At 51.2% G+C, this 25,501-nt stretch overlaps 1 protein-coding gene across 2 annotated transcripts in view; it reads left to right on the top strand.

Annotated features, from left to right (window-relative positions):
- Positions 1 to 25,501, top strand: part of SUFU (SUFU negative regulator of hedgehog signaling) — a 129,257-nt gene that overhangs the window by 93,031 nt on the left and 10,725 nt on the right. For both annotated transcript variants that reach the window (XM_023206513.3, XM_023206514.3), the window contains exons 8-10: positions 1,521 to 1,632; positions 17,670 to 17,804; positions 19,710 to 19,848. In XM_023206513.3, the coding sequence (XP_023062281.2) occupies positions 1,521 to 1,632; positions 17,670 to 17,804; positions 19,710 to 19,848 (386 nt within the window). The remainder of the gene's footprint in view (positions 1 to 1,520; positions 1,633 to 17,669; positions 17,805 to 19,709; positions 19,849 to 25,501) is intronic.

Here is a 25,501-nt window from a genome sequence, read left to right as displayed (position 1 = left end):
TCCACCCAAGTGCAAGAGAAAAGTGTCGGCCACCCACGGAATTGACACAGGGCCCAGGTCTGGCCTGAAGGCCATGCCAGATCCAAGGATCACTCTGGCCTTGGGCCCTCCCAGGCCTTCAACAAGAGAGCCCTGAGTGTGAGGCCGGCTTGCAAATTGCCCACCTCCTGTCATGCAGATACAGGGTTAGGGCTGTGGGCAGGGCCTCTGGACCCACTGCGTTCCGGATGGGGTCTTTGGGAAGGAGGATGTGGCTGTCCTGTTGGAATCTCCCTATGCTGATCTTGGCTACAGAAACAGTTGTGGTTTTTAGTAGAGGGCGTCCCCAACTAACTGCAAAGGAAAAGCAGCCACTTACATATACATGTGTTGACAGCTTCTTTGTCTACTTCCTTTCTTCATTCTTCCATCTTTTCTTTTTTTGAAGAATAAGATGTCTACAGCCCTGAATAAAATCCTTACATATACGATAACACTTATAAAAGGTTTTTGTTCATTCTGTAAAGGACAAACTTAAACCCCTAGTGCAAATATTTGAGCCCCCTTTTTTTTTTCTTTGAAACAGGGGTCTCTGTTGCCCAGGCTGGAGTGCAGTGGCTTGATCTTGGCTCACTGCAACCTTTGCTTCCCAGACTGAAGTGATTCTCCAGCCTCAGCATCCCAAGTAGCTAGGACTACAGGCATGAGCCACCAATGCCCAGCTAACTTTTGTATTTTTTGTAGTCAGGGCTTCGCCATGTTGCCCAAGCTGGTCTTAAACTCCTGAGCTCAAAATAATCCACCCTCCTCAGCCTCCCAAAGTGCTGAGATTACAGATGTGAGCCACCTTACCCAGCCGAGCCCTTTCTTTCCTTCCTGTTTGGAAGTACAGGGGACCAGACTAGTAAGCTTCATCCCAAAGACCAGCAAAGCACCTTACAAAGAAATAATCCCACCAAGGGAACCCTTTCACTTCCTGGCCCTTGCCTCTCCATGGAGAGGTAGAGTTTCCTGGGATAGACCAAGGTGGAGGAATGATCTCGTCTCACTGACTTGAATGCAAGGGGAAGGGGTGGCAAGACCAGATGCTCGTTGATCACCCAGAACCCAGAAAGGTGTGTGAGAGGCATTTGCCCATTCATGGCAGGGCACTTGCAGCCTTCACTCACATCCATTTCAGTGGGAAGAATCCCCAGTAATCAGTCACTGTGTGGAGCCATGTTAAGGGTAAACCTCGGGCCCTTAACACAGGAAGGAAAATGATGACACAGGAAGGAAAACGATGGTGGAGAGTGCTCTTCTGAACTCTAGAGGCTGCCCATGGCTTCTACAAGAATGGCACTCTTCCAACCTAGAGCTTCTTAAGAGCATGGTTGTCCCCTTGCAATCTGTACTCACTCAGCGCTCACATCTGGATGCCTAGAGTGGGCTCAGGACTGGCCAGTGTGGTAGTTTTTCTTAGCACCTCTGCTGAGCCAGGTTTTAAGAGCAGGGTGAGAGTTGCCACTGGGCCACCAGGCAACTTAGTGGTGTCGTTGCAGACACAGAGCAGATCCGGGAGACCTTGAGGAGAGGACTCGAGATCAACAGCAAACCTGTCCTTCCACCAATCAACCCTCAGCGGCAGAATGGCCTCGCCCACGACCGGGCCCCGTAAGTTCCCCAGTGTCCATGGACTGGAACAAGAGGATGATTTTGTCCTGAAGGGCCTGACCCTGTGGATTGCATGAGAGAGAACAATGCACATAGCCCTTGCTGGATGGGCCCAGGATCTCTAGGCTTATGGGCAGGCATTGGTCTGGGGCACACAGATCTATCTGTGGGTCATAGGAGAGGGCCTCAGAGGGGACCCAGCAGACCGTGAATATAAACATCAGTAAATATTTACATGAGCCGTGTGAACAGACAGAAGGCCAGGTTGGGGCGAAATCTGACTTGGGGCCTCCCAGCCTTGTGGGAGCCCATTGTGCTGAACACGGTTCCCTCCTTATCTCGGTCTCAGCCAGAGTTGCCCTTCCTTCCTTCCTGGAGCCTGGTCTCCGGCTGATAGCTGCAACCCTGGGGGCCTCCCTCTCTGGCCAGCCCCATACTGGATGCCTGTGGCTGAGGCCCTTCTTCCTGCCTGTCTTCCCTGGGGCCCAGGGAAGGGAAAGGAAGTCTTTTGCAGGCCTCTGCTGCCTGTCCAGGGGCCCCTGTAGCCCTCAGGAGAGACTGTGGCCACCCCAGAGGTCAGATCCGCTTCCTGCCGACCTCTCTTCCTCTGATAGAGGGGATGAGTGATGGGCAGGGCTGGAACTGGGCACCCTCCTCTGCCCTTAGTCCCAGGGCAGCTCTAGGGAATAGCTGCTGGCAGGAGATACTAGGGGGCTGGCAGCCCAAAGCAGGAACCTTGCCTGCCAGGGAGGAAATTGCTGTGCCTTGGGCTGAAAGGGAGGTCAGTCATCCTGCAAGACCAGGGTGATCTGGCCTTCTTCTACGAAGCCTTTATTACACATTTGCTGTCTGATAAGCTCGGGCCCAGGGGGCCATCTTGGGTGCACAGGCTCTTCCTTTGGGAGAACGTGAGTGAAACAATTACCTTTTAATGGTGTGCGTCTGGCTGTTGATGTGATTTGTTGGAAATGGCTGCTTCTCTGGATTCTAGCTCTAGTTGCTGATCATGGTTCCCAGAAATAGTAACACTTCAGTGCACTACAGAAAAGACAGGTCCACAGGATCTGGGGTGGTTAGGGAGGGCATCTTGGAGGAGGAAGAACATGGCATCGACCTTCAGGGTGCCTTAGAATTTTAATAAGCAGGGGAAGGAACTCAAGAGGATATAGCACAGGGGAGGCCTGGCTGATTAAAGTTCAGGCTGCCTCCTGGGACCTGACTGGACTAGCATTACTCTGGGAACAGGGCTGTGCTGAGAGTTGAGCTCTTTGGCAAAAGCCTGGAAAAGCCTCTACCGCCATCTCAGAACAGCTTTTAACTCCGGCCTGTGGGTTTCTCCAGCCAGCTGCCCTGAAGTAGCTTGCTTGAGGCATCCTGATCATCCCCTGGCAGCAGCAGATGGCCACACCAGGTCATACGACATATGGAAGCTCTACCTGTGAGTCTGGACCCTATCCCAGGTCTACACTCCTTCCCATTCCCTGAGCTTGGCTTCTCGCTTTGGGCCTCCTTGGCACTGTTGGGAGGCCAGAGGTACTGTAAGGCCTATAACATGGAGATAGTCTCAGTCCAGATGGCTCTCTGCCTCTGGAAGCCTGGGGTTTCTAGGCAGAAGGGCACAAGCTCCTGCAGAGATACAACCATCTTGCCCATCTTGTGTATCTGGAACAGGCCTGAGATCTCACTCTCTGGCTTGGGGGCACTTCCAGTTACTGCACCCCTGGACATTGCAAGGGGGCACAAGACTCTGGGCTCCTAGATATACACATAAGCCCAGACTCAGCCCACACCCTAACTGGGCAGTAGGGTATTGGTTCTGGTCCAGGGGTTCTCTGTAGACATAAGGCAGGGAGGTTGCGGCTTCTACCCTTTGGCTTGAGTTGGCTGAGATACAGAGAGATGGGTGGGAATAGATTTGAGGTGCCAGGTTTGTCTCCCCTTCCTGAAGGTTTAGTGCCCAGTCAGGTCTCTGAAGCACCAGGATCTGCAGTCTGAGGGAATTAGAATGTTTCCTCTGAGGCTGTCAGTGCTGGTTACCAATTTGTTAGCAATTGGTTGAGAAATGGTTTCTCTTCCTCCTTTGCCAAGAACATTCTCCAACACACTCCTCAAACCTGTCAGACTCAAGCTTCCTGTTATCTCAGGATCGATGATGATGGACTCAGTTCAGTTCAGTGAGCTTGATGTTAATATCTGTGCTGCCCACTCTGGGACCTGACCCCATTTCAGATACACCGCATGGATTGCAACTGAGAAAGCTGACCCAAAATGTGCTGGCACCAGTGTTTGCTCCTCTCCCTGTGCGGGGGCAGCTAGCGTGGGCCATATTTTGTCTGCTGGTCTGATTTCCCCTTAGTCAGGACTTCTGGGCCAGGAAACTCTTATGCATGGGTCTTCCTGGGTTTGTCTGTGGTCTGAGGAAGATACAGAGCTAGATCAGAGGCTCAGAGCAGCTGATCAAGCCTGGGCATTAGCAGCTGGGTGCTGGCCTACTTGGGGGCATCAAGCACTTGCTCTTTTCACACTTCAGCAGCAGCTAAAACGTTATTAGTGCTTATTCTGTGCTAGGTAATGTGCCAGCTACTATCTGCTGCGATTCATTTATCTCATCCTCATAGCCATCCTGTGGTCGATAATCTTACGTATCCCCCTTTAATGGATGAGGTACAGAGAGGCTAATAAGTATCTTGTCCAAGGTTAGAAAGGGGTTGAGCTTACTTACAGCCATCTATCAGCCATTAAAATGGATGTAATCTTCCTTACCCTATTCTCAGGGACCCCATGGGGGACACATCAGACTGTGTTTCCGAGAAAATAATGACCCTTACTGGTAGAATTCATCTAACTAGTCACAGCATGAATCGGGACCTCTCACATGGCACCAAGGACAAAGCCAAAGCCTCATGTTAGAAGCCTACTGGGCTTATTTAACTAAAGTGTAGGGGAGTTAAATAACTCCTAGGAGATGCCATGAGCCTCGGTGATTCCAAATCCCAGAAATAACAAGCTATGTCATAATTGGCTCATTTATAGCAAAATTATTTTGTGACACAAGGCCTTATTTTCTTCATGTACAGAAACTAAAACAACCCTATCTCTGGCCCCTCTACCACCTCAGGGCAAGGGGATTTCTTTCCATTTTGAGGGTCTATTTCTTCCTTTCCAGAAAGCAGGCCCCCTGGGTAACCTGCTCCTCTCCTACTCTTCGTTGCCAGCCCTCCTCCCACTGCCTTCCCAGAAGGAGAGTCCTTGGCCCTCTTTAGGGCTTCTTCAGCATTTCACAACCCTTGCATTCCAGCCATGAAATTTGTATCTGGCTTTTCCCAAGATGATCAGTTGAGAAAAGCCTCCTTCAGCTTGCTGGCGCCTCCCTTCCCACTGCCTGCTCGGGTGAGCTTGGGAAGGATGGGAAGCAGCTCCTTTGTGCCGCATGAGGACAGCCTGGCTTAAAGACTGTGCCTGCTAACATCTGTAGGGATTTGAGGAGGGAAAAGTTCCTGGGCGTCCTCTCTATCTGAGGTCACCTGGTCAGACGTGAACTAGAGAGTCTGGTCTCTCTACAGTGCATAGTGCGGTCAGGTGAATTGTGTGTAGAGGTTTTCTTGTCTTTCTGTCTTTTTTTTTTTTTTTTTTTTGACACAGGATATCCTTCTGTCACACAGGCTGGAATGTGGTGGCAAGATCATAGCTCACTGCAGCCTTGAGCTCCTGGCCTCAAGTGATCCTCTTCCCACCTTGGCCTCCCAAAATGCTGAGACTACAGGCATGAGCCACCATACCTGGCCTGTATTTCTCTAAACTGTTGCTCAGATGCTGGGAACCTGCATCAGTATTCCAGGACCACCTCCTCCCTCAGCAAATGACTTACCACCTGAGGCTGGGGACCCTTAGGGAGCACTCTGAGTTGTGCCCTCCCAGAGGACGACAGGGCACATGCATGTGTGCACACTTATGTTAGAGGGGGAAAGTTCCTGACTGTGGGAGAAGCACTTTGTAGTTGAGGCACCTCTAAAAAGTGAACTCACCATCACTGCTGAGATTCTCAGTCTTCTAGAATCACACCAGCAACTTTTAAGACCTTTAAAAAAATTTTTTTTGCCTTAATTTCCTGGACAATTAAGATTCTGTGCCACGAATTCCTCTGCTGTAACATTCTCATTTGCAGCACCTCCCCAACATACACACACACACGTATACATAGATTTCTCCCTATTCTTATGAGTGTCTCTGCACCTATCTGTTTGGCTTTTGATTGGGGTGACTTTGCTGCCTCTAATTCCCATCTTGAATACCTTGTAACCTGGTCAGGGAGTCATCCTTTCGAGAAAATTGTGTTTTGTTTTGCTCAGCCTATGAGGTCCATGAAGATTAATTAGAAGAAGAAAATATCTCGTTTGCATCCAACCTACCAGTGAATTGGGGTGAAGGAAGGTGAGTTTCCATCTGGGGGAAACATCTGGGCTGTGGCTGGTGCCGCTCGCACGAAGGGCAGTATTGGGTAACCCTGCTTCAAGGGGTCTCTCCTGTCAGCGCAGTGGCCAGCCTGGAGCCCTCTCTGTCACGTTGGCTTCCCTCACACTCCCACGCTGGGGAAGTACAGTTGTTTGCACTGGAAAGAAAGCCCAGAAAGAAACAGCCCTTCTCTTAGGGCCCCAGCCAGACTCTGCAGGGCTGATGAGAGGAACAGCCTAGGCCTCTCTGCTCCCTGCTTCCTGGACAGCAGGCTCCTTTTTGCCTTCCTCACTGTAATCCGTGTTGTCATGCCAAGTACCTTTACTGGACTTTCTCAGAAATACACATTTGAAAGGGCAGAGCAAGGGGCTCCACAGCAAGTCTGGCATGGGTAAATTTCTGTTTTAACTCCGTTCTTTGCTCCACTTCCCCAAAGAGATGAAGCCACGGCCATTATTAACACCCCAACTTCAGAATTCCTCGCTGGTGCTTGAATTCTCAGTCCAAACGCTGCATCCCCCTCCCTCGAGTTGCACAATCAGGAGTATTTTTATCACCCATCCTTGATCCTCGGTGTCACCCAACACTTCAGCAGTGAGTCACTTCTCCAGGGAGGGGAAAAGGAAGGCTCAAAGGTAAGAGCTAGAGAAAGGAAATGACTCAGTGTCTCAGAAAAAGGAAAGCTGGGGTTCTGGCTAAAGCAAGCTCATTCAGGAGAGTAGGGGTACTAATCTCCCACCCAAGTCAGAGGGCAGGGCTGGGGATGGCTGCCCCTCATGCCCAGAGGAGTTAATAGTTGACTAGGAAATCCCCTAACCTTGATGCAGATTTTTACTCACCCTGACTTCTTTAACCATACTCTGTTGCACCATTTCATGATCAGATTTTACCTTTGGGATATTCCGAATGAAAATATTGCGCCCCCCCCCCCTTTTTTTTTTTGAGACGAGGCAAAATCTCACTCTGACGCTTAGACTGGAATGCAATGGCACAATCTCAGCTTACTGCAACCCCTGCCTTCCGTGTTCGAGCAATTCTCCTGCCTCAGCCTCCTAAGTAGCTGGGATTATAAGCACACACCACCATGCCCAGCTAATTTTTGTATTTTTAGTACAGATGGATTTTCACCATGTTGGTCACGCTGGTCTCGAACTCCTGACCTCGTGATCCGCCCGCCTCAGCCTCCCAAAGTGCTGGAATTACAGGCATGAGCCACTGTGCCCTGCCAAGTATTGCATTTTTAAACTGAGTGTGGTGGCTCATACCTGTAATCCCAGAACTCTGGGAGGCTGAGGCAGAAAGATCTCTGGAGTCCAGGAGTTCGAGACCAGCCTGGGCAACATGGCGAAACCCCATCTCTACAAAAAATACAAAAAATTAGCCAGGTGTGGTGGCACGTGCCTGTAGTCCCAGCTACTCAGGAGGCTGAGGTGGGAGGATCACCTGGACCTGGGAGGTTGAGGCTGCAGTGAACCATGATCACACCACTGCACTCCGTCCTAAGACCCTGTCTCAAAACAAAAAAAGAAAATATTGCATTTTATCATTTGGTTATTGGTGTTTACTATTCACCTTTTATGGTCTTTTACTCCTCTATTGTCCTTATGAGAAAATTTGTCAGAATAACCAGGTTATACAGCCTTGTGCTTAACAAGAACTTTAGAGGTGAGCTGGTCCCCTCTCCCTCCATCCCACACCCACACCCTTTTCCAGTCCTGCCTTAAAGGGAGACCTGCAGGTGGTTCTTTCTCTGGAAAGTTCAGAGCTTTCGTCAGCAATCAGAAAGCAAACGGAAGAATCTCCCAGGCAAGGGGCAAAAGCTAGAGGTTGGGCTGGGCTCAGCAGGCCAAATCCACTTCACTTGTGAATAGTTGCCAAGTTTGATGCCCTGGTTCCTGTTCCTGGGAGTCCCCAAGGAGAAGGCTCCAAGTCGTGTGGCCACTGCAGACGTCATGACTCACAGGACTGGGATTGTGGCTAAAAGGAGTCTCAATAGTTCAGCTCCTCTCCTTTCCACCCCTGCTGCCACTGACTGAATGGGACCAATACCCTTTAGGTGAATGTGGAAAAATTAAGACTTTTCCATTCAGAGAGACCAGGGTGGAGGGGAAGCATGGTTGAGACTCTGTTGGTCTGTTAATGTGTAGGTAGGGTGATCAGGGCATGTACTATCAACTGTACAGTACTGGAAATCAGGAATCTACCTTGACACTGGAAGGAGAGGGTTTATTAGGATCTATAAAAAGTCACCTTATGCAGTGAGAAATACAAGTATAGAATGCGTTATATAGACAGGTGGTAAAGACGAAATAGGTCAATTTAGATCAACTGCACCTCTAAACCATCCCATAAACCACCTCTTGGTGTGGTGCTCTCAATATAGAAGGAATCCTGGGCTGGTCCTCGTGGCTGAGTGGGCAGTTTTTATTGTACATCAACTTGGTGCCAGGCCTTGCGTTGTGGGATGCCCTTGTTCCTGTCTTATGACTTAGAACACTGAGACTTAACCAGGTTATAGAACTTATCTAGCATCAGACTGCAGGGATTAAGTGTCAGCCAGGATTTGAACCTTGGGTGGTGTGACTCTAGATCTGAGCCTCTTCACTGAGTATTGCCTGTAAAAGAGGATAAAGGTGGAGGGATACATGTCAGTTCACCAGAAAACGTAACTGGAAACAGGGTCTTTGACACCTGTATGCCAGCGCACGGAGGAAAGGTGGTATTTTAGTTTGCCTGGAAACCCCTGAAGGTGGCAGTTCAGGAGAGACCATTTAGCTGAGAGAGGCATACTAAAAAATAAAGTGAAATCAGCTAGAGGATACACTCCATCCGAATAAATGAGGAAGACATATGGGGGTAGGAAATGGATCCAACATGAGAAAGAGGCAAGGAGAATCCAGGGTGAAAGGGAGAATGATCCCAGATGACAACAGTATAGCAGGAATGGAAGGCAGCCAACTCAGGTGGGAGCAGGTTGGAAGGATCCTCTGGAGAAATGTCTCCTTGATAAATACTTGGTGTATTTGAATGGCTTGGGAGGAAGACGTGTGGACCATTGGTAAGAGTAATTTTTTTTTTTTTTTTTTTTTTGAGACGGGGTCTGACTCTGTCACCTTGGCTGGCATGCAGTAGTGTGATCTCAACCTCTGCCTCCTGAGTTCAAGCGATCTTCCCTCCTCAGCCTCCTGAGTAGCTAGGACCACAGGCACACGCCACCATGCCCAGTTAATTTTTTATACTTTTGGTAGAGATGGGGTTTTACTGCATTGCCCAGGCTGGCCTTGAACTCCTGAGCTCAGGTGGTTTTCCCACCCGGCCTCCCAAAGTGCTAGGATTATGGGCGTGAGCCACCACACCCAGCCAGTAATAGTAATTCTGATTTAATTGGTGATAAGCACATAGAAAACTAAGAGAGGTATTAAATCCAAGGAAAATAGAAAATTATGACAAAAAGGAAAAGTGTATTAATATAATACATGGCTCAGCTGTAAACAGCATTGACATAGTCATAATAATTTAAACACTTAATACCAGTCCACACAAACTGACGGTGCAGTTATCCTGGAAAAGTGGGAAGGTGCATGGAAGAGAGCTAAAAGCTCATCTTCCATGGTGGGGAGTCAGTAGGTAAAGCCTGAAAAGGAAATACCAGGCCGGGTGCAGTGACTCATGCCTGTAATCCCAGCACTTTGAGAGGCCGAGGCTTGCAGATCACTTGAGGTCAGGAGTTTGAGACCAGCCTGGCCAACATGGTGAAACCCCGTCTCTACTAAAATACAAAAATTAGCTGGGCACGGTCACGTGCCTGTAATCCCAGCTACTCAGGAGGCTGAGGCAGGAGAATCGCTTAAACCCAGGAGGTGGAGGTTGCGTGAGCCAAGATCTCGCCACTGTACTCCAGCCTGGGCGACAGAGCAGGACTCCGTCTCAAACAAACAAACAAAAAGAAACAGAAAAGGAAACACCAGGAATTAAAAATAAAGTATATTTAAAATATCAAGGATGGGAGGCCGAGGTGGGTGGATCACCTAAGGTCAGGAGTTCAAGACCAGCCTGGCCAACGTGGTAAAACCCCATTTCTACAAAAATACAAAAAATTAGCCAGGCATAATGGTGGGTGCCTGTAATCCCAGCTATTTGGGAGGCTGAGGCGGGAGAATCGCTTGAACCCAGGAGGTGGAGGTTGCAGTGAGCCAAGATGGCGCCATTGCACTCCAGCCTGGGCAACAGAGCGAGACTCTGTCTAAAAACAAAAAAATTAAGGAAATACAAAAGAATCATCTACAGAGGTGACAGTTGTCTGAGGAGGGGAGCATAGGAAGACAGTGACTATTGTAACGACCCTCATGAAATCCTTTGACCCTTTAAACGCTAAAAAAGAAAAAAGAGGCCAGGCGCGGTGGCTCACGCCTGTAATCCCAGCACTTTGGGAGGCCGAGACGGGTGGATCACGAGGTCAGGAGATCGAGACCATCCTGGCTAACACGGTGAAACCCCGTCTCTACTAAAAAATACAAAAAACTAGCCCGGCGAGGTGGCGGGCACCTCTAGTCCCAGCTACTCGGGAGGCTGAGGCAGGAGAATGGCGTGAACCTGGGAGGCGGAGCTTGCAGTGAGCTGAGATCCGGTCATTGCACTCCAGCCTGGGCGATAGAGCGAGACTCCGTCTCAAAAAAAAAAAGAAAAAAGGAAAAGGTATTGTATGAGCTGTTATAGTTTACTCTGCCCAGTGAAAAGAAAGGATGATGTATGCCAGGTAAAAAGCACACAGTTAGTGCCAAGGCAAGCCCAGGGGAACTTCAGCTTCCCTAGCCTCAGGCTGAGAGTTGAGGGTGAGCCGTGGAGAATCATCTGACAGCCCCCTGGAAAGCGTCTGTCTCAGGGGCACAGAAGATAATCGGGGGGAACTCGGCTGTGGACCCAATTCTGACCAGCAGGGAGTGTGAGCCCTGTGAGAAAGCAGCTTGGGCAGGCAGAGTTCAGGAGGGAAAACCCTGGGCCAGTAGTCCCCAGAGGAGGTCCCCGCAACATTTTAGGGGATTTTCTTGGGTGTTCAGTGAAAAGAGGGTTCTCTGGCTACAGTTGGAAAATGCTGGTTTACACAAAATGAAACCAGTATATTTTCCCTCTATCGTCCTCCTCAGAGTCCAAAATGCCAACATTTTGTGAATCTCTGATCTGAGATGGGGCATATTCCATCTACCCTTTGCCATACCTGTTTTTCTAGAGGCTTCTCTTAAAATTCCATCGAATACCCTTTGGGAAGTCCTGCCCTGTCTTCCAGGAAGGCAGTTCTTTTCAGAATTCAAGGAAAAGATAGATGTGTCTTCATAGTCCTGAAACCCTGGAAGAAAAGACCACTCAAAAGAGATAGGAGTTTCTTAAGGAGAAATATTATAATTACTTTTTTGCTGGTATCAAGTAGAACTGGGGTTTTGTCTCAGCTCTTTACTCATTGTTTGATCTTGGGCTAGTTATTTAAGTCTCTGAGTTTCAGTGTCTTTATTTGTAAAATGGGGAAAATAATGCCTCTTTATAGAGTTGTGATGGAAATGAAAGGAAGCAAACTATACAAAGGATTTAGCATGGGACCCAGCACCATAGTCTGTGCTCAATAAAAGATGTCTCTTATTATTGTGAATAGTCCCCTGAAAACCAAAAAGAGGTCCAATACCTCCAGGGACCAGCATAGGTCTGTAGAGAATACTTCACACAACTCAATTTGGAAGAATTTGAACAAATGCTAGAAGGAGAGAGATGTTATGTCAGCATAGACTTTAAAGAACAGGGTCAAGAAAAGCTGAAACTCAAGAACTGAGTCTTGCAAAAAAAGTGCAATGAGCAGCAAAAAGGACTTTATTTTTGTACTTCTCTTTGGAGTAAGAAGAAGAAAACCTAGACCTAATTGTTTGGACAGAGTATCGTTTATCAGTGGCAGAGAGAAAGCAAAATTTACTCAAGTTCTGTTATGGTTCCATATTGAAACAAATGGTTATCAGACCAGGAAGGGTCCCACAGGCATTGACAAGAGAGTTGAATCTATTATTTCAGCTCTCCTGGCTCACATGTATTGTGCCTCCAGAACACCAGGAGAATTGGCAGGCAGGAGTCGTGAAGCTGGTGTCAGCAATCTTTGAGGGAATGGGAGAGAGGTGTTGGCAGACTGGAAGTACTCAGAAGTTGCAAGATGCAAAAAGCATCTTGCACTCTCTAGACTAGTGAGCGTGGTGTCACTCTCAGCGAAAATTCTGAACTAGATTATTCAGCAAGTAGGCTGTGAACACTCCAAGGGAAAGAGCGAGTCCTGAGAGTCAGAAGGAGCCAGGCTTGCCAGACCATCCTCATTGCCTTTTTATTTATTTATTTTTAATTTTTTCCAAAGACCCCTAAGTAGACTCAACATTGTCATTGCCTAAAAAGAAATGCTTACCTGGCTGGGTGTGTGGTGGCTCACACCTGTAATTCCAGCACTTTGGGAGGCCGAGGTGGGCGGATCACTTGAGGTCAGGAGTTCGAGACCAGCCTGGCCAATATGGTGAAACCCTGTCTCTACTAAAAATACAAAAATTAGCAGGGTGTGGTGGCAGGCGCCTGTAATCCTAGCTGCTTGGGAGGCTGAGGCAGGAGAATTGCTTGAACCTGGGAGGCAGAAGTTGCAGTGAGCCAAGATCGCACCATTGCACTCCAGCCTGGGCGTCACAGCGAGACTCTGTCTCAAAAAAAAAAAAGAAAGAAAAAAGAAATGCTTACCTGCCCAAGCAGACAAAGGAAGTGCTGCAGACCATATATAGGTAGGGTTTAGCAAGACGTTTTGAGAACATTCTGACAGCATTATAGGTAAGACAGAAATGTCCGGAGAACATCCAGGAGGGTGAGGGCTGTGGTGATGGGAAGGTTCGGTTGATTTATAACTGGTTGGATGGGCATACCCAAAGAGTAATGATGTCAGTCCATCAGCCTGTCTGCCTAGCCCTTTCCTGTTTACTTTTTAATCAAAGCCTGGGATGAGAACATCGATGACGAATTTATCAGTTTTGTCAGTGATCTGAAGTCAGGAAGGAATGCCAATATGAAGAATGCCAGAGTCAGGTTTCAGAAATACCCGAACTGCCGGAACACTAGCCAGATAGTGCAGAGTTCTTCTGCGCCTAGCTCCATGTAATCGGCCGGACATACTAGTTGGGGGACGTACTAGACGGGGGACGTACTAGATGGGGGAGAACAGGTCCCAGGGCAGCCCATGGGAGAAAGCCCGAGGAAGATTTCATTGACAGAAGGAATGCAGTGTGAGTTGGTAGTATGGGGAGGTTACAAATAATAGATAATTCAATGACAGTTTTAATAGAAATAAAATGTCCCAAACAAGAGAGATCATAGTCCCTCTGTGATCTGCAGATCTGCACTGGTGAGATCACATACTATGTTTATTGCCACACATGACACTTCACTTCTGGATGGGACACTCAAACTTTGACAGGTTAGAATGAGCCCAGGGGAGGTGACTTGAATGGATGGAGAATTTCAGAATCTTATCAAGAATCTAGTTAAAAGTTAGGGCCACAGATAGTAGAAAAAGAAACTTGGTGAGAAGTGAGAGCAGCCTCAGGGGTTGGAAAGGCTGTTATGGGAAGATGGATTCAGCTCGCTTTGGGCAACTTGAAGAACAGTGGTTTGAGAATTGCAGGAAGGCAGTGTGTGCTCTGTAGAAGGAAGAGAGCCCTGGCATCACCTCCCTCAGTAGAGCAAAGGCCTCAGTGGTTTTTCGGACTGTAGTTGGGCCTTTCCAGAGCACCAGTGGTTGACCAAAGCCTGCAGGGTCCACTCAAGGAGTCAGGAGCCCTTTCAAGCCCCATCTCAGAAGTACTCTCTCCCAAGCTCTGGGCAAGAACCTTTGTTTAGCAGGGAACTGGCCTGGCCAGAGGCAGTTGGATTCTGGGCCCAGGATAAAGGCAAACAAGTTTTCGTTAAGCCATTGACATTTTTACAGGAGGAGCAGATAGACTTTTAGAGGCAGCCAGCTAACGTCAACACATTAATACACTTGTCAGATGTATTATGAGCACCTACTACATCCCAGGCACTATTAGATGCCTCATCTGAGTCATCCCATTTATTCATAATGACCTATTGTTATTTATTCTTGTTAAGAGGATACCAAAGCTCAGAGAGAAGTTAAGCCCAATGTCACATAAAACTGGAACCCAGAACTTAAGCTGTTAGCCACTCTGCCTCCTGGAGCACAGCCTTGGCCCTGTGCCCCTGGCAGTTGCCAGCGGGTATGAGCTGTGCCTCCCTGTGAGCCCCTCTCCCTTCCAGCCCCCAAAGCCATGCCTTCCCCTCCACTGGGAACTCAGGGAGAAAACAGCCCAGCTGAAAAATTAGGCCATGCTGCCGAGCACACTACTCATTTTTTTATGACTAAGATGAAGCTGACAACCATGCAAAACATTGCAAACCTGTGTCGGCTGCAGATTTAATACCTAACCCAGCCCACACAAATAATTCATGCTTCTGCATCAATGTCCAGAAGAAACAAATCAGCAAAAAGCTGAGTTCTTGTGTGTGTGTATGTGTGTGCGCATTTGTGTGTCTGTGTGTGTGTTGTGTGTAGCAGCCGCGTTTCCATCGAAGCAGCATGCCGGAAATACCCAAGCTCCAGGACTGCAGATCTAGCATTTTGCAATTTTTTTTTCTCTTAAAAGATTAAAGTATGGTTTCAAATGATTGAAGGTTGGTGGGAGGTGTAAATGTGGGCACTTGTCACATTAATTCTTCAGATGATTAAGTTCTTTTCCATTTCTTTAAAGCTGTTTGCAGTTGGGTTTGATGTCCTGGTTCTGGGTGAGTGTGTTGTGGCAGTTACCAAGGTGACTTTAGCTGACTTTCAACAATTTATTTTTCCCTCCAGCTTGAGACGTCTGTAGCCCTGTATGCTGTTGATTCTTTTCTGCAAGCCCCCACCCCACCTCCCATTGCTATTCATCAGCATTTTTGCCTGCACCATAGAGGCTGGGATCCTCTAGCAGGCCCCGCCTGGACAAGCTAGGCCTCAGCCCCTTTCAGGAGGACGGTAGTGTGTTTGGAGACAGGAACCGGTGGTAAGAGATGGAACAGGGGAGTGATTGTGAGAGTCACTCCCTGGTTCTTTTGCTTAAACTCACTTTGAGCACTTCGGCTTGTCACCTCACCTCTGTGAGCCTCAGTTACCTCCACTGTGAAAGAAGGCTTGACAGCGCAGACTACCTCGTGCTTGCTGGGAGGAATCAGCAAGTGAACCTATGGCCTTAGCTGAGGGTTGGCACAGAGTAAGGGCTCAGGAAACATGGCTCAGGAAACACTGCTTCCTGAGTTCTGCTCTTGTTTGGGCCCTGAGGGCACCCTGTGTCTCCACTGAGTCCTCACCTGTCGCTGCTGCCTCCCTCTGAAGGAAGGGAGGTGCAGTGGCCCTGGTGGAAGGGAAAGAGTTGGTCGGAAGTCTGAGGCTTCGATCAGAAGTCTGACGCACAGTAAGTGGGGACGCGTCACCCGCTCTCTTTTGTAAAGGAAAGAGGTAGATTAAACAACCTCAGAATTTCCTTCCAGTCCTGAATACTGTGACCTTCTTGGCCATAGCATTTGTCTCCTTCACAGATCTTGTGCAAGGGTGAAGCCAGGGGAAAAGGCAGTTTTAGAGCTGGCTTTAGGAAGGCAGAGGGAGGGACCGCTTTGTGAAGGAACAGTCAGATCCGGGGGTGAGTCCTCACAAAGAGAAGGGCAGCAGGCAGGCACGGCCCGTGACCTCAGGGACATGTCTAACCCACTGCCGCTGCAGGGCCGTCGTCTGTCTTTTGCCTGTGGACCCTATACCTTCCCCTGGGGAAGTGCCCCGCCTGTCAGGGTGCCACCCTGGCCGCAAGCCTCAGCACCTAGCCCCGCAGCGTGTAAGGAGGTTGGGCCTGCCTCTCAGTGGCTGTCCAGCTGTCATCCTGGGTGGCTTCTGCCTGCCACTTGAATGATAAATAACTAGAGCTTCTCACCCAGTTTTTGATGGACACTTGGGGAATTGTTCTGAGATTCACAGCCCAAACCAGGATCCGGCCTTTTGAATGGAATCAGTGGGTAACTCTTATTTCTGGCTGAGGCAGATTTGAGAGGTTGTCAATGGGGGCAGCTGAATTTGAAAGAGCAAATCTTAGAATGCAAAGGGACCCTGTGACCCAGCCGTGGGCCTCACTGTTGGTGGGAAGCAAGCAGGAGGGAGTGTGGGGCAGCAGTGACAGCTCACCATGCCAAGGCCACAGTCAGGAGGAATCTGGTACAGGCTCCTGGGGCCTTAAAGCCCAGCAGGGCGGGAGCCTGGTTCTGCTTTCCAACCAATCCCACTGGTCCGACTCCTAAGAGCCCAGCTTGTACTCAGCAGTACAGATTGTATCACCCTCTGGTTAGATGAAGGGTGTGAATGTCCCTGCAGCTCCTGGCTGTTGGCGGAATGTGCATCCTCAGAGCCTTCAGGGTCAGCTGGACAGAAACTCTTGGTGCTCAGAGTTAGGGCTCGGAGGCTCCAGGGCAGGAGAGGAAGGGCTCCCAGAAGCTCCTGCTGATCACAGGAAAAGACAAGACACTGTGCCATATACTTTAATACAGAATGTTGGGGCCGGGCACAGTGGCTCACGCCTGTAATCCCAGCACTTTGGGAGGCCGAGGCGGGCGGATCACCTGAGGTCAGGAGTTCGAAACCAGCCTTGCCAGCATGGTGAAACCCTGTCTCTACTAAAAATACAAAAAAATTAGCCGGACATGATGGCAGGTCCCTGTAATCCCACCTACTTGGGAGACTGTGGCAGGAGAATAGCTTGAACCTGGGAGGCAGAGGTTACTGTGAGCCAAGATCGTGCCACTGCACTCCAGCCTGGGTGACACAGTGAGACTCCATCTCAAAAAAAAAAAAAAAAGGCTGGGTGCAGTGTCTCACACCTATAATCCCAGCACTTTGGGAGGCCAAGACGGGCGGATCACCTGAGGTCAGGAGTTCAAGACCAACCTGGCTAACATGGTGAAACCCCATCTCCACTAAAAAAACAAAAATTAGCCGGGCATGGTGGCGGATGCCTATGATCCCAGCTAAGGCAGGGGAATTGCTTGAACCCAGGAGGCGGAGGTTGCAATGAGCCGAGATTGCGCCACTGCGCTCCAGCCTGGGTAACAGAGCAAGACACCATCTAAAAAAAAATAGAATGTTGGCCAAAGATGCAGGCTTTATAGAGCCAGACCTACCTGAGACCGGATCTCAACTCTGCCCACTCCCTGGCTGTGCAACCTGTGCAAATTACTTAGCCTCCCTGATCCCCAGTTCCTTCTCTTTAAAAAAAAGAGAGAATGGTGGCAGCCATTTCTTGGGGGCATTGTGAGGAGTAGCCAGTCAGTGAGAAGTGCTTGATGCAGTGGCTGGTGCTCGCCAGGCATATACAGAATGGTGGCTGTCACCATCATTATCATCAGTCACCATTATTGTCTTTATTACTCAGGAGCCCAGCTGGAGACTCCCATCTTGCTCCTCCCTGAGCTTTTCACCTTGTGCTGAACCTTTTCCTGTGCTTGCTTCACAGGAGCCGCAAAGACAGCCTAGAAAGTGACAGCTCCACAGCCATCATTCCCCATGAGCTGATTCGCACGCGGCAGCTCGAGAGTGTACATCTGAAATTCAACCAGGAGTCCGGAGCCCTCATTCCTCTCTGCCTAAGGTGAGTGAAGACAGCCCTGCCACACAGTTTATCCCACAGCACCCAGCTCAGCCTCCAGGGGGCACTTCAGAGTCTCCCCAGCCCCCTCTCCCAGCAGGCGTCCTCCAGGGCCTCCAAGGAGCCACCAGGCCTGTCTCCCTGGTGAGGGTGAGGCACCTGTCAGCAGCCTACACACCTAAGCAGGCTGGGGCTCAGGGAGGGAGGAGAGCTACTCCACTTGGGGCCTGTTTAGGAGCCTGGGGACTGTGAACCAACCAGTCGTCCCCACGTCACTGGGCCATGGGGTGTTCTCCTTGCCCAACCCTCTGGCTGGCCTAGGTGGTGAGAAGTCTGCCATCCTTCCTAGAGAAGGGCTCTCTTGTCTGCATCTCGCATCAAGCCCAGAGCAGCACAGTCCCCAATGGGCCCAGCATTGTGGCCAGAGAGCCCCATTGGTCTCTGATTGCTTGCTTGACAGGCCTTCCTCATTCGCAAGTTCTGGAATCAGAATCCACAGAGAATAGGTGCTAAAGAACTCTCCTTTATCCAGAGAAGTGTTCCTCAGCCCTGTTCCCCTTGGGAAGACTCTGTGACCCAGGGAGTCTCAGGTGCCCCCAGCCACCCACAAGCCCAGGGCAGGATGGCAGGGTTCCCAGTAGCACTGGTTTGTCAGGGTGGGGTTGGGTGGGTTGGGCTCTATTTTCTCCTGCTTGCTGCTTTTCTCATGCAAAACACTCAGTTCTAAAACCTAGTGGCCAGCCCAGCAAACTCCTTGAGGGACCAGGAAGCCCAGCTGTGTCCCTTCTGCTTCTGTCCACAATGCCAGAAGCCCAGTCCAATGGCCAGAACTCAGCTCTGTGCTCAGGGCTGCTGCACGGCTGCATCTGCTGCAGCTGGCTACCCCACAGCCCTGGGGCTCCACCCACACTTTGAGCAGCAGAGGCACCAAGAGTAACTCTAAACTCACAGAACAGTGACAGGGAGGAAGAAATGGCACAGTTGGGACCCTCCCCACTGTCCCCAGCACCTGGGAGTGAGTTTGAAGGGTAACCAGCCTTGGCCAGCCACCCTGGGCAGCGGACAGAGAGCAAGTGGCCAGAATGAACAGGACCCGGCGGGGTCTACCGCCATCCCACCACCACATCCTCTCTAGCCACTTCTCTGGCCAAAGCCCAGGGCCTTTCAACTGGTGAAGGGTTAATTGGAGGCAGCCTGAGAAGGCACAGGGCAGGTTCCACTTCCTTTGCTGATGGGCGGCTCTGCCCATTAGCTGCCCCTGCCTGCCCCTCCCCCAGGTGTATTTCCAGACTAGGGATTAACAGTAACTTTTGTGGCTCCCTGAGTGACCCCACTTGGCTTCAGCTTGCTTGCTTGCTTTTTTTTAAAGATGTGCTGTGGCCTTTGGGCCAGCCACTTAAATGTTATGGGAAAGCCCAGGAGCAGGTGGAAGATTCTGCCCTGGACACTGAAGTGTCCCACTGTGGAGGCACTATCCCATCGTCCCAGGGAAACTTGTCTAGACACTACCTCACCTCCGTCCCCCAAGGAGGGATGTGACCCCCTCTTACCTCTGGGCGTGACCTCAGCAATTGCTACCTTGCCTCTCTGGCCTCAGTTTTCCTAAGGGAGACAAGCTTGAATCTCTGCAGGATCTCTGCAGGACTTTTGAACTCAGTGTTTTCTGCTAGCTTTGAGCACTTTGGAAGGATAACCTTAGATAATTTGTGAGAGGGGCTTCTCTTTGAAGGTGCTGAAATGAGCATGTTTAGATACAGTCCCCTGTTGATGGACAGGTAAGGAGCCAGGAGAGCATGTACCTGGCCCGCAGACCATAGTCCCCACTGTCCCAGAGCTTTGGCCAGGCCTGCTGTGCTTGGAACTGTTTCTAGGCCCAGCTCCTCACTGTTTCCATGTTCCCATTCCCAGGGGCAGGCTCCTGCATGGACGGCACTTTACATATAAAAGTATCACAGGTGACATGGCCATCACATTTGTCTCCACGGGAGTGGAAGGCGCCTTTGCCACCGAGGAACATCCTTACGCAGCTCATGGACCCTGGTTACAAGTGAGAAGGCCCTTTTTCTTCTCCCTCCTTCCTTTCGTAGACTCTTCCTTGTCCACCCCTCCTCTTCTCCCTTGGCAGCTCTTGGTGGCACCCCTTCCTGGGAGGCTGGTCATGAGCGCCTCTTGGATTCAGGGCCTGGGGCCTGTGGGTAGATGTGGAGTGTGGATGCTGCTACCCACTCCAGCAGCTCTAGGAGCACTTCCTGACCTTCTCCCCCATCACCTGAGACACAAGTGTTAACTTTCCAGGCCCTGGCTCTTGGTAATTCTGTTTCCCATGGAAATCCAGGTTGGAGGGATATAAGACTTTCTGTACCCTGGGTAAACCAAGGTACAAGAACTCGAGGATGAAGCAAGATGGGAGGATGTGTGGAGCCATCTCCAATGGCTGCATGGAAATCCCACCAGAATTCAGACAGTGGCATGTGTGCCTGGACCAGGGACTGGGCAGGCCTCAGTGGGAAGAGCCTCCCTTTCCCAGCCCACCCCGATCTGACGGCCCTCCCATTCCTCCTGAGTTTGTGTGACCAGAGCTCGGCTGGCTGGTCCAGAGCACTTTGTACTTCCTTTGCTCTTCTGGCTGGAGCGAGCTTCAGAGCTGATGCCAAGCAGGGTACTGGGGCCTCAGAGCCATAGGCCTCCTTCCAGCCCCCACCCTGTCCCGGGTCTCTAATGGGTGCTCAGCCTGCTCCACCACACTCCCGATTATCTTGGAGGGACAGCATCCTTTTTTGGCATTTGTTTGTTTGTTGGGGGTGGAGAGAGGATTGAACACTTTACCTCACCTCACTCATGAGTATCGAGAAAGGGAACCTGACCCTAAACCTAAAGGTGGCCATACCTGGTTTGTGATATATTGGAGAGGCATGTGGCATTACAGTAGAGGAGAAGAGAATGATGCTGGGTTTGTGGGTTTCACCCAGTCTGGGGAGTCTGTGAAGCATATGTACTCAATACAGACACACTTATTTGTCCCTGCTTGTCTACAGAATTTCTCCTCCTTCAGGCCAGCCCCCTCTTCTCCCCCCACCACCAAAATACTAACCCTTAATTGAAACAAACAGCAAACAAAGGACACCAACCACACTCCCCAGACTAAGCTGAGATAGAAATGGAAGCTAGTGCTTTAGGGATATTGTGTTCCATAAATTATCTTGCCTTTTTCCACTGTTGTTATTATATCGTTTCATAACAAAATTACTTTGAACCATAAAGTTATAAATACATTTTAAAAGTCCCACTTGGTAACATTAGATTTCTGTCCATGTGGTGTTGGTAGTTACTGTAACAAAAGCTGTGAAGTGTAATATTTGAAATTAGCCCAGCACAAGTGGAAAGGGCCTCCCCTAATTCCCTACCCCCAGCCATGTCCCGGGCTGCTGCCTCTGCCCCTGTGGAGAACAGGGAGGGAGCAGGCCTGTCTCCTGGGCAGAGCTGCTGAGGAGGCTGGAGGTAAGGACAAGCCCCTGAGAGTTCACAGGTCATCATTCCCAAGTGTCCTCAGGTAGCGCGCGCGCGCGCGCGCACGTGTGTGTGTGTGTGTGTGTGTGTGTGTAAGGTTCAAGCACGTTTTCCTGGGACAGTCCCCAAACTGGGGCCTCCCCAAACTGCAGAATACATTCTACCCAGTATTTTTTTTTTTTTTTTGAGACAGAGTCTTGCTCTGTCGCCCAGGCCGGAGTGCAGTGGCCGGATCTCAGCCCGCTGCAGGCTCCGCCTCCCGGGTTCACGCCATTCTCCTGCCTCAGCCTCCTGAGTAGCTGGGACTACAGGCGCCCGCCACCACGCCCGGCTAGTTTTTTGTATTTTTTAGTAGAGACGGGGTTTCACCGTGTTAGCCAGGATGGTCTCGATCTCCTGACCTCATGATTCGCCCGTCTCGGCCTCCCAAAGTGCTGGGATTACAGGCTTGAGCCACCGCGCCCGGCCCATTCTACCCAGTTATGTTTCACATCCTCAGCTCTGAACCTATCCTCGGAGCTCTGCCCTCCCCTCCTGGAATGTCTTTCTGCCCTCCAGTTTTCAGCAGCTCAGGAACCTTGGCCCCAACAGGACTGGGCAGATGTCCCATTGCCCCTCAGTCCTCTGAATGCCCTTTGGACCCAACCCCAATTGTCCAAGCCCCTGACCCCCTAGCTTCTGGGGTTCCCACTCCCAGTGCCACAACCCCCTCACCTCCCTGGCAGCCCCTTAGCGAGCCTGAGGCCTAGCACCCGCTGGCTCCCCAGCACATGGTCCCCTCCCGTGGGCTGTTGCCCAGGGAACCGGGGCGCGGTGGGAACGAGCTGCTGGCCTCGGCATGTTTCAATAAAGTTGCTGTGCTGGGAGCTGCTCAATCAAAGGCCTGTGTTATGGGCTCATTAGTGTGGTCCACCACGGGGCCGGCTCACAGGAGAGCTCCCGGGAAGGCTGGCGGAGGCCCCACACCCCAAGCACCCACCCTTGATCACCGAGGGGTTTCTCAGGCCCTTTCCAAGGAGCCCTGGGAAACCCTCTGACCCTGCCCCCAGCTGGATTCTCAGCGGTGGAGCCAACACCCACACCAGCCCTCCTCCCCCTGCCAGGCAGTCAGCATTTTCTGCCTCTGACTGCCAGCCAGCCGCCCCTGTTAGGGTCTTGCCACTGTGGTCACGGGCAGCTCCCTTGCTTGTGGGAACCTGGGCTTGTAATTACTTGTGGGCCTCTAGGTCTCCCTCTGGGGCTGGCTGTCTCCATGGGAGTCTGCAGGACCTCCTAGAGGCCTGGGGTTAGACTTGCAGTCGCCAGTGAGGGCCACTCTCCTCGGCCAAGGAGGGCCATAGGCTCCTCAGGAGGGGACCCCAGCACAGAAAGGCCCACGTTTGCTCCCTGCAAGCATCTCTTGTTCACGTCCCCAGGGTTCCAAGGTGTCTTCTTGGGCCTTGTGTGCCCAGGCCTGTTGGAGGCAGAGGAGTAGGAAGGAGTGAAATCCAATAGACCTAGGATATGAAGAGACCCAGTCTTCTGTTCTTTTAACTGCTGCCGGAACTCTCCCATTGGTCCCAGCTGCATCGGAGGGGCTAGGATGACTTTGTTACAGCAGCCTTGGAAGCCCTCACTCTCAGCCTTGGCACCTTGTTCTGGCCACCAGCCCAGGCCTGTTATCTCTTGGGAGAAAGCATGGCAGAGACACCCTGCAGGGGGAAGAGTGACAAGGAGAGGCCGAGAGGAAAAGGTAGAAGGTTTGGGAACCCGAGCCCCTTTCCGGAGCCTGTGGAATGGCCCCAGACAGGCCTCCACACCCACCTGCTCCCTCACCTTCCCCCATCAGTCCAGACCCAGGAGAGTCAGGGCCCCAGCATGTGGCAAAGCAGGGCTGTCTGCAGACCAGGTGGAGCACAGTGGATACTCCCTGCTTTATGGAGGATCTGGGGGTGCAGGAAGCCAGCACCAGTTCCACAGGCTTTCACTTTCCAGGGAACAGCACCTTGACTCCGTCTGCCCTGCCATTTGCTGTTTTCATCCTTGCTGAGACTGTAAAGCTTATCAGCCAACTCCGGGGCTGTACAGGAGGCTTTTCAGACCCTGGGAGGGGGCCTGCCAAAGTCTGCTCCTGCACCTCCTTCCCCCCAGCATTCCTCACCCTGGTGGCTTTAACAAGCCTCTTTCCCTTGAGCCTGTCAACACTGGACTGTTAGTCTTCTGCGCGGGAGCCCGGCCCAGAGCTGAGTCGTTCATCTGTCCCCAGCCAGGGTTGATCTGAAGGGGGATAAGTCTCAGCCCCAGCGGTCACATAGAGGTCACATCACCAAATATGAGAATATTGTTGTAGGCCCCGCAATGCTTTCTCAGCTGTGTGGTGTCTGACAGCTCACCCAGGTGGCGCCTCCAGTCCCAGGCATTCTCTGCCAGCCCTGATGGGAAGCCCCAGGCGTGGGAGAAGACGCCCAGCAGCTGTTCCAAGTGGGCTCTGCTGCTCCAGGCCAGGCTTGGGAAGGTGCTGCCGGGCTCTCCTCTAGACAAGCCCTGCCTTCTGCCACCCATTTGGATGTTGTGTAGAAGATGACTTGGGAATTCCCAGCCCATGCCCTGGGCACCTCCTCTTTGGTGCCTCTACTGTTCCTCCTTCCATGGGTGAACCCAGCCATACTTATTCTCCCTGGAGACCTTTGCTTGGACTGCCCCAGAGACCTTGTTGTTCAGGGGGACACCCACTAAGATTTAGAGTCCAGCAATGCTCCTGGGGAAGTACCCTTCCTTGTAGGAAAGGACTGTGATGCCCCATTGTGTCCCTGGCATCCCACAGCCAGAGCAGGAGTCTGAGCCTGCTTCTGCCACCAGAGCCAACTTTTCACCGCCCACTAAGAACGGGAAATGAGCAAGACCTGTGCCCGCACTGCAGCCCGCTACCTGCTGCACCACACGCCTCTGCCCCTGACCTGGGAGGAGGGTGTTCTCCAGGCTGTTTGTTGGCTTTTGTCTGGCCTGTGGAGTAGCGGTGGGAGGGAAGGGACGCAGACAGGACTGCTTCCCCGTCCCTGCCTCCTCCACTGCCATCGTGGGTGCCAGAGCAGCTCCTTGGCAGGCTCTTCCACTGTAAACAACACATTTCCTTCCCTGAGAGGAGGAAAGGGAGGGAAAAGAAAGCCAAACTTGTTGGGAAGCAAGAACAACGTGTCAACATGAAGAACAAACAAGGCCCTGGACAAAGTATGGATTGTCATACCAAGGGGAAGGAGTGGGCATTGTCAGCCACTCTTTGCAGACTCAGAAATATCATTGACCACAGATATCTGAATCGGCGTCAGATCTGCAGCAGCTGGGCCCCTGCCTGCAGCGCAGCCTGGCTTGCCCAGGGCAGGCACTGACACAAGATCACTTTTCGGGTTCCTTTCTGGAACTTGCTGGGACCTGGGGAATTGGGAGGTTGTTGACAATCCTCCTTCACCATCACCCAGCCAAGCTGGTTAAGGCAGCTGGTGTGAGCCCACTGGAGTAGCTGCTGGCCTAGATTCCAAGCCTCCCTCCCTGGCCAAGGGTGGGAACTGGGGGTAACTGGATCCATTGCTCCCCTCGCAGCTCAGCCAGTTTGACGGTGGTGGAGCTATAGCCACCAACTCACCCATATTGGTTAAGCCTGTGCCCAAACCCTCTTTCCCTGTGGGCGTATTTCCCCAGCAGCTCCCCACCATGATCTCCTGGGGCACCACTTAAAAATACAAGTGCCGGTCGGGTGCCATGTCTCACACCTGTAATCCCAGTCCTTTGGGAGGCCGAGACGGGTGGATCACGAGGTCAGGAGAATGAGACCATCCTGGCTAACACGGTGAAACCCTGTCTCTACTAAAAATACAAAAAAAATTAGCCAAGCATGGTGGCGGGCGCCTGTAGTCCCAGCTACTCAGGAGGCTGAGGCAGGAGAATGGCGTGAACCCGGAAGGCAGAGCTTGCAGTGAGCCAAGATTACACTACTGCACTCTAGCCTGGGTGACAGAGTGGGACTCCATCTCAAAAAAATAAAATAAAATACAAGTGCCCGCCGGGCACGGTGGCTCACGCCTGTAATCCCAACACTTTGGGAGGCCGAGGCAGGTGGATCACGAGGTCAGAAGATCGAGATCATCCTGGCTAACACAAGAAACCCTGTCTCTACTAAAAATGCAAAAAATTAGCCGGGTGTGGTGGCAGGCGCCTGT

Source organism: Piliocolobus tephrosceles, chromosome 9 (assembly GCF_002776525.5).
Source record: "Piliocolobus tephrosceles isolate RC106 chromosome 9, ASM277652v3, whole genome shotgun sequence".
NCBI classification, from domain to species: Eukaryota; Metazoa; Chordata; class Mammalia; order Primates; family Cercopithecidae; genus Piliocolobus; species Piliocolobus tephrosceles.
The sequence above is the reverse complement of the archived record's forward strand: the minus strand, read 5'-3'. Positions and strand labels throughout refer to the sequence as shown.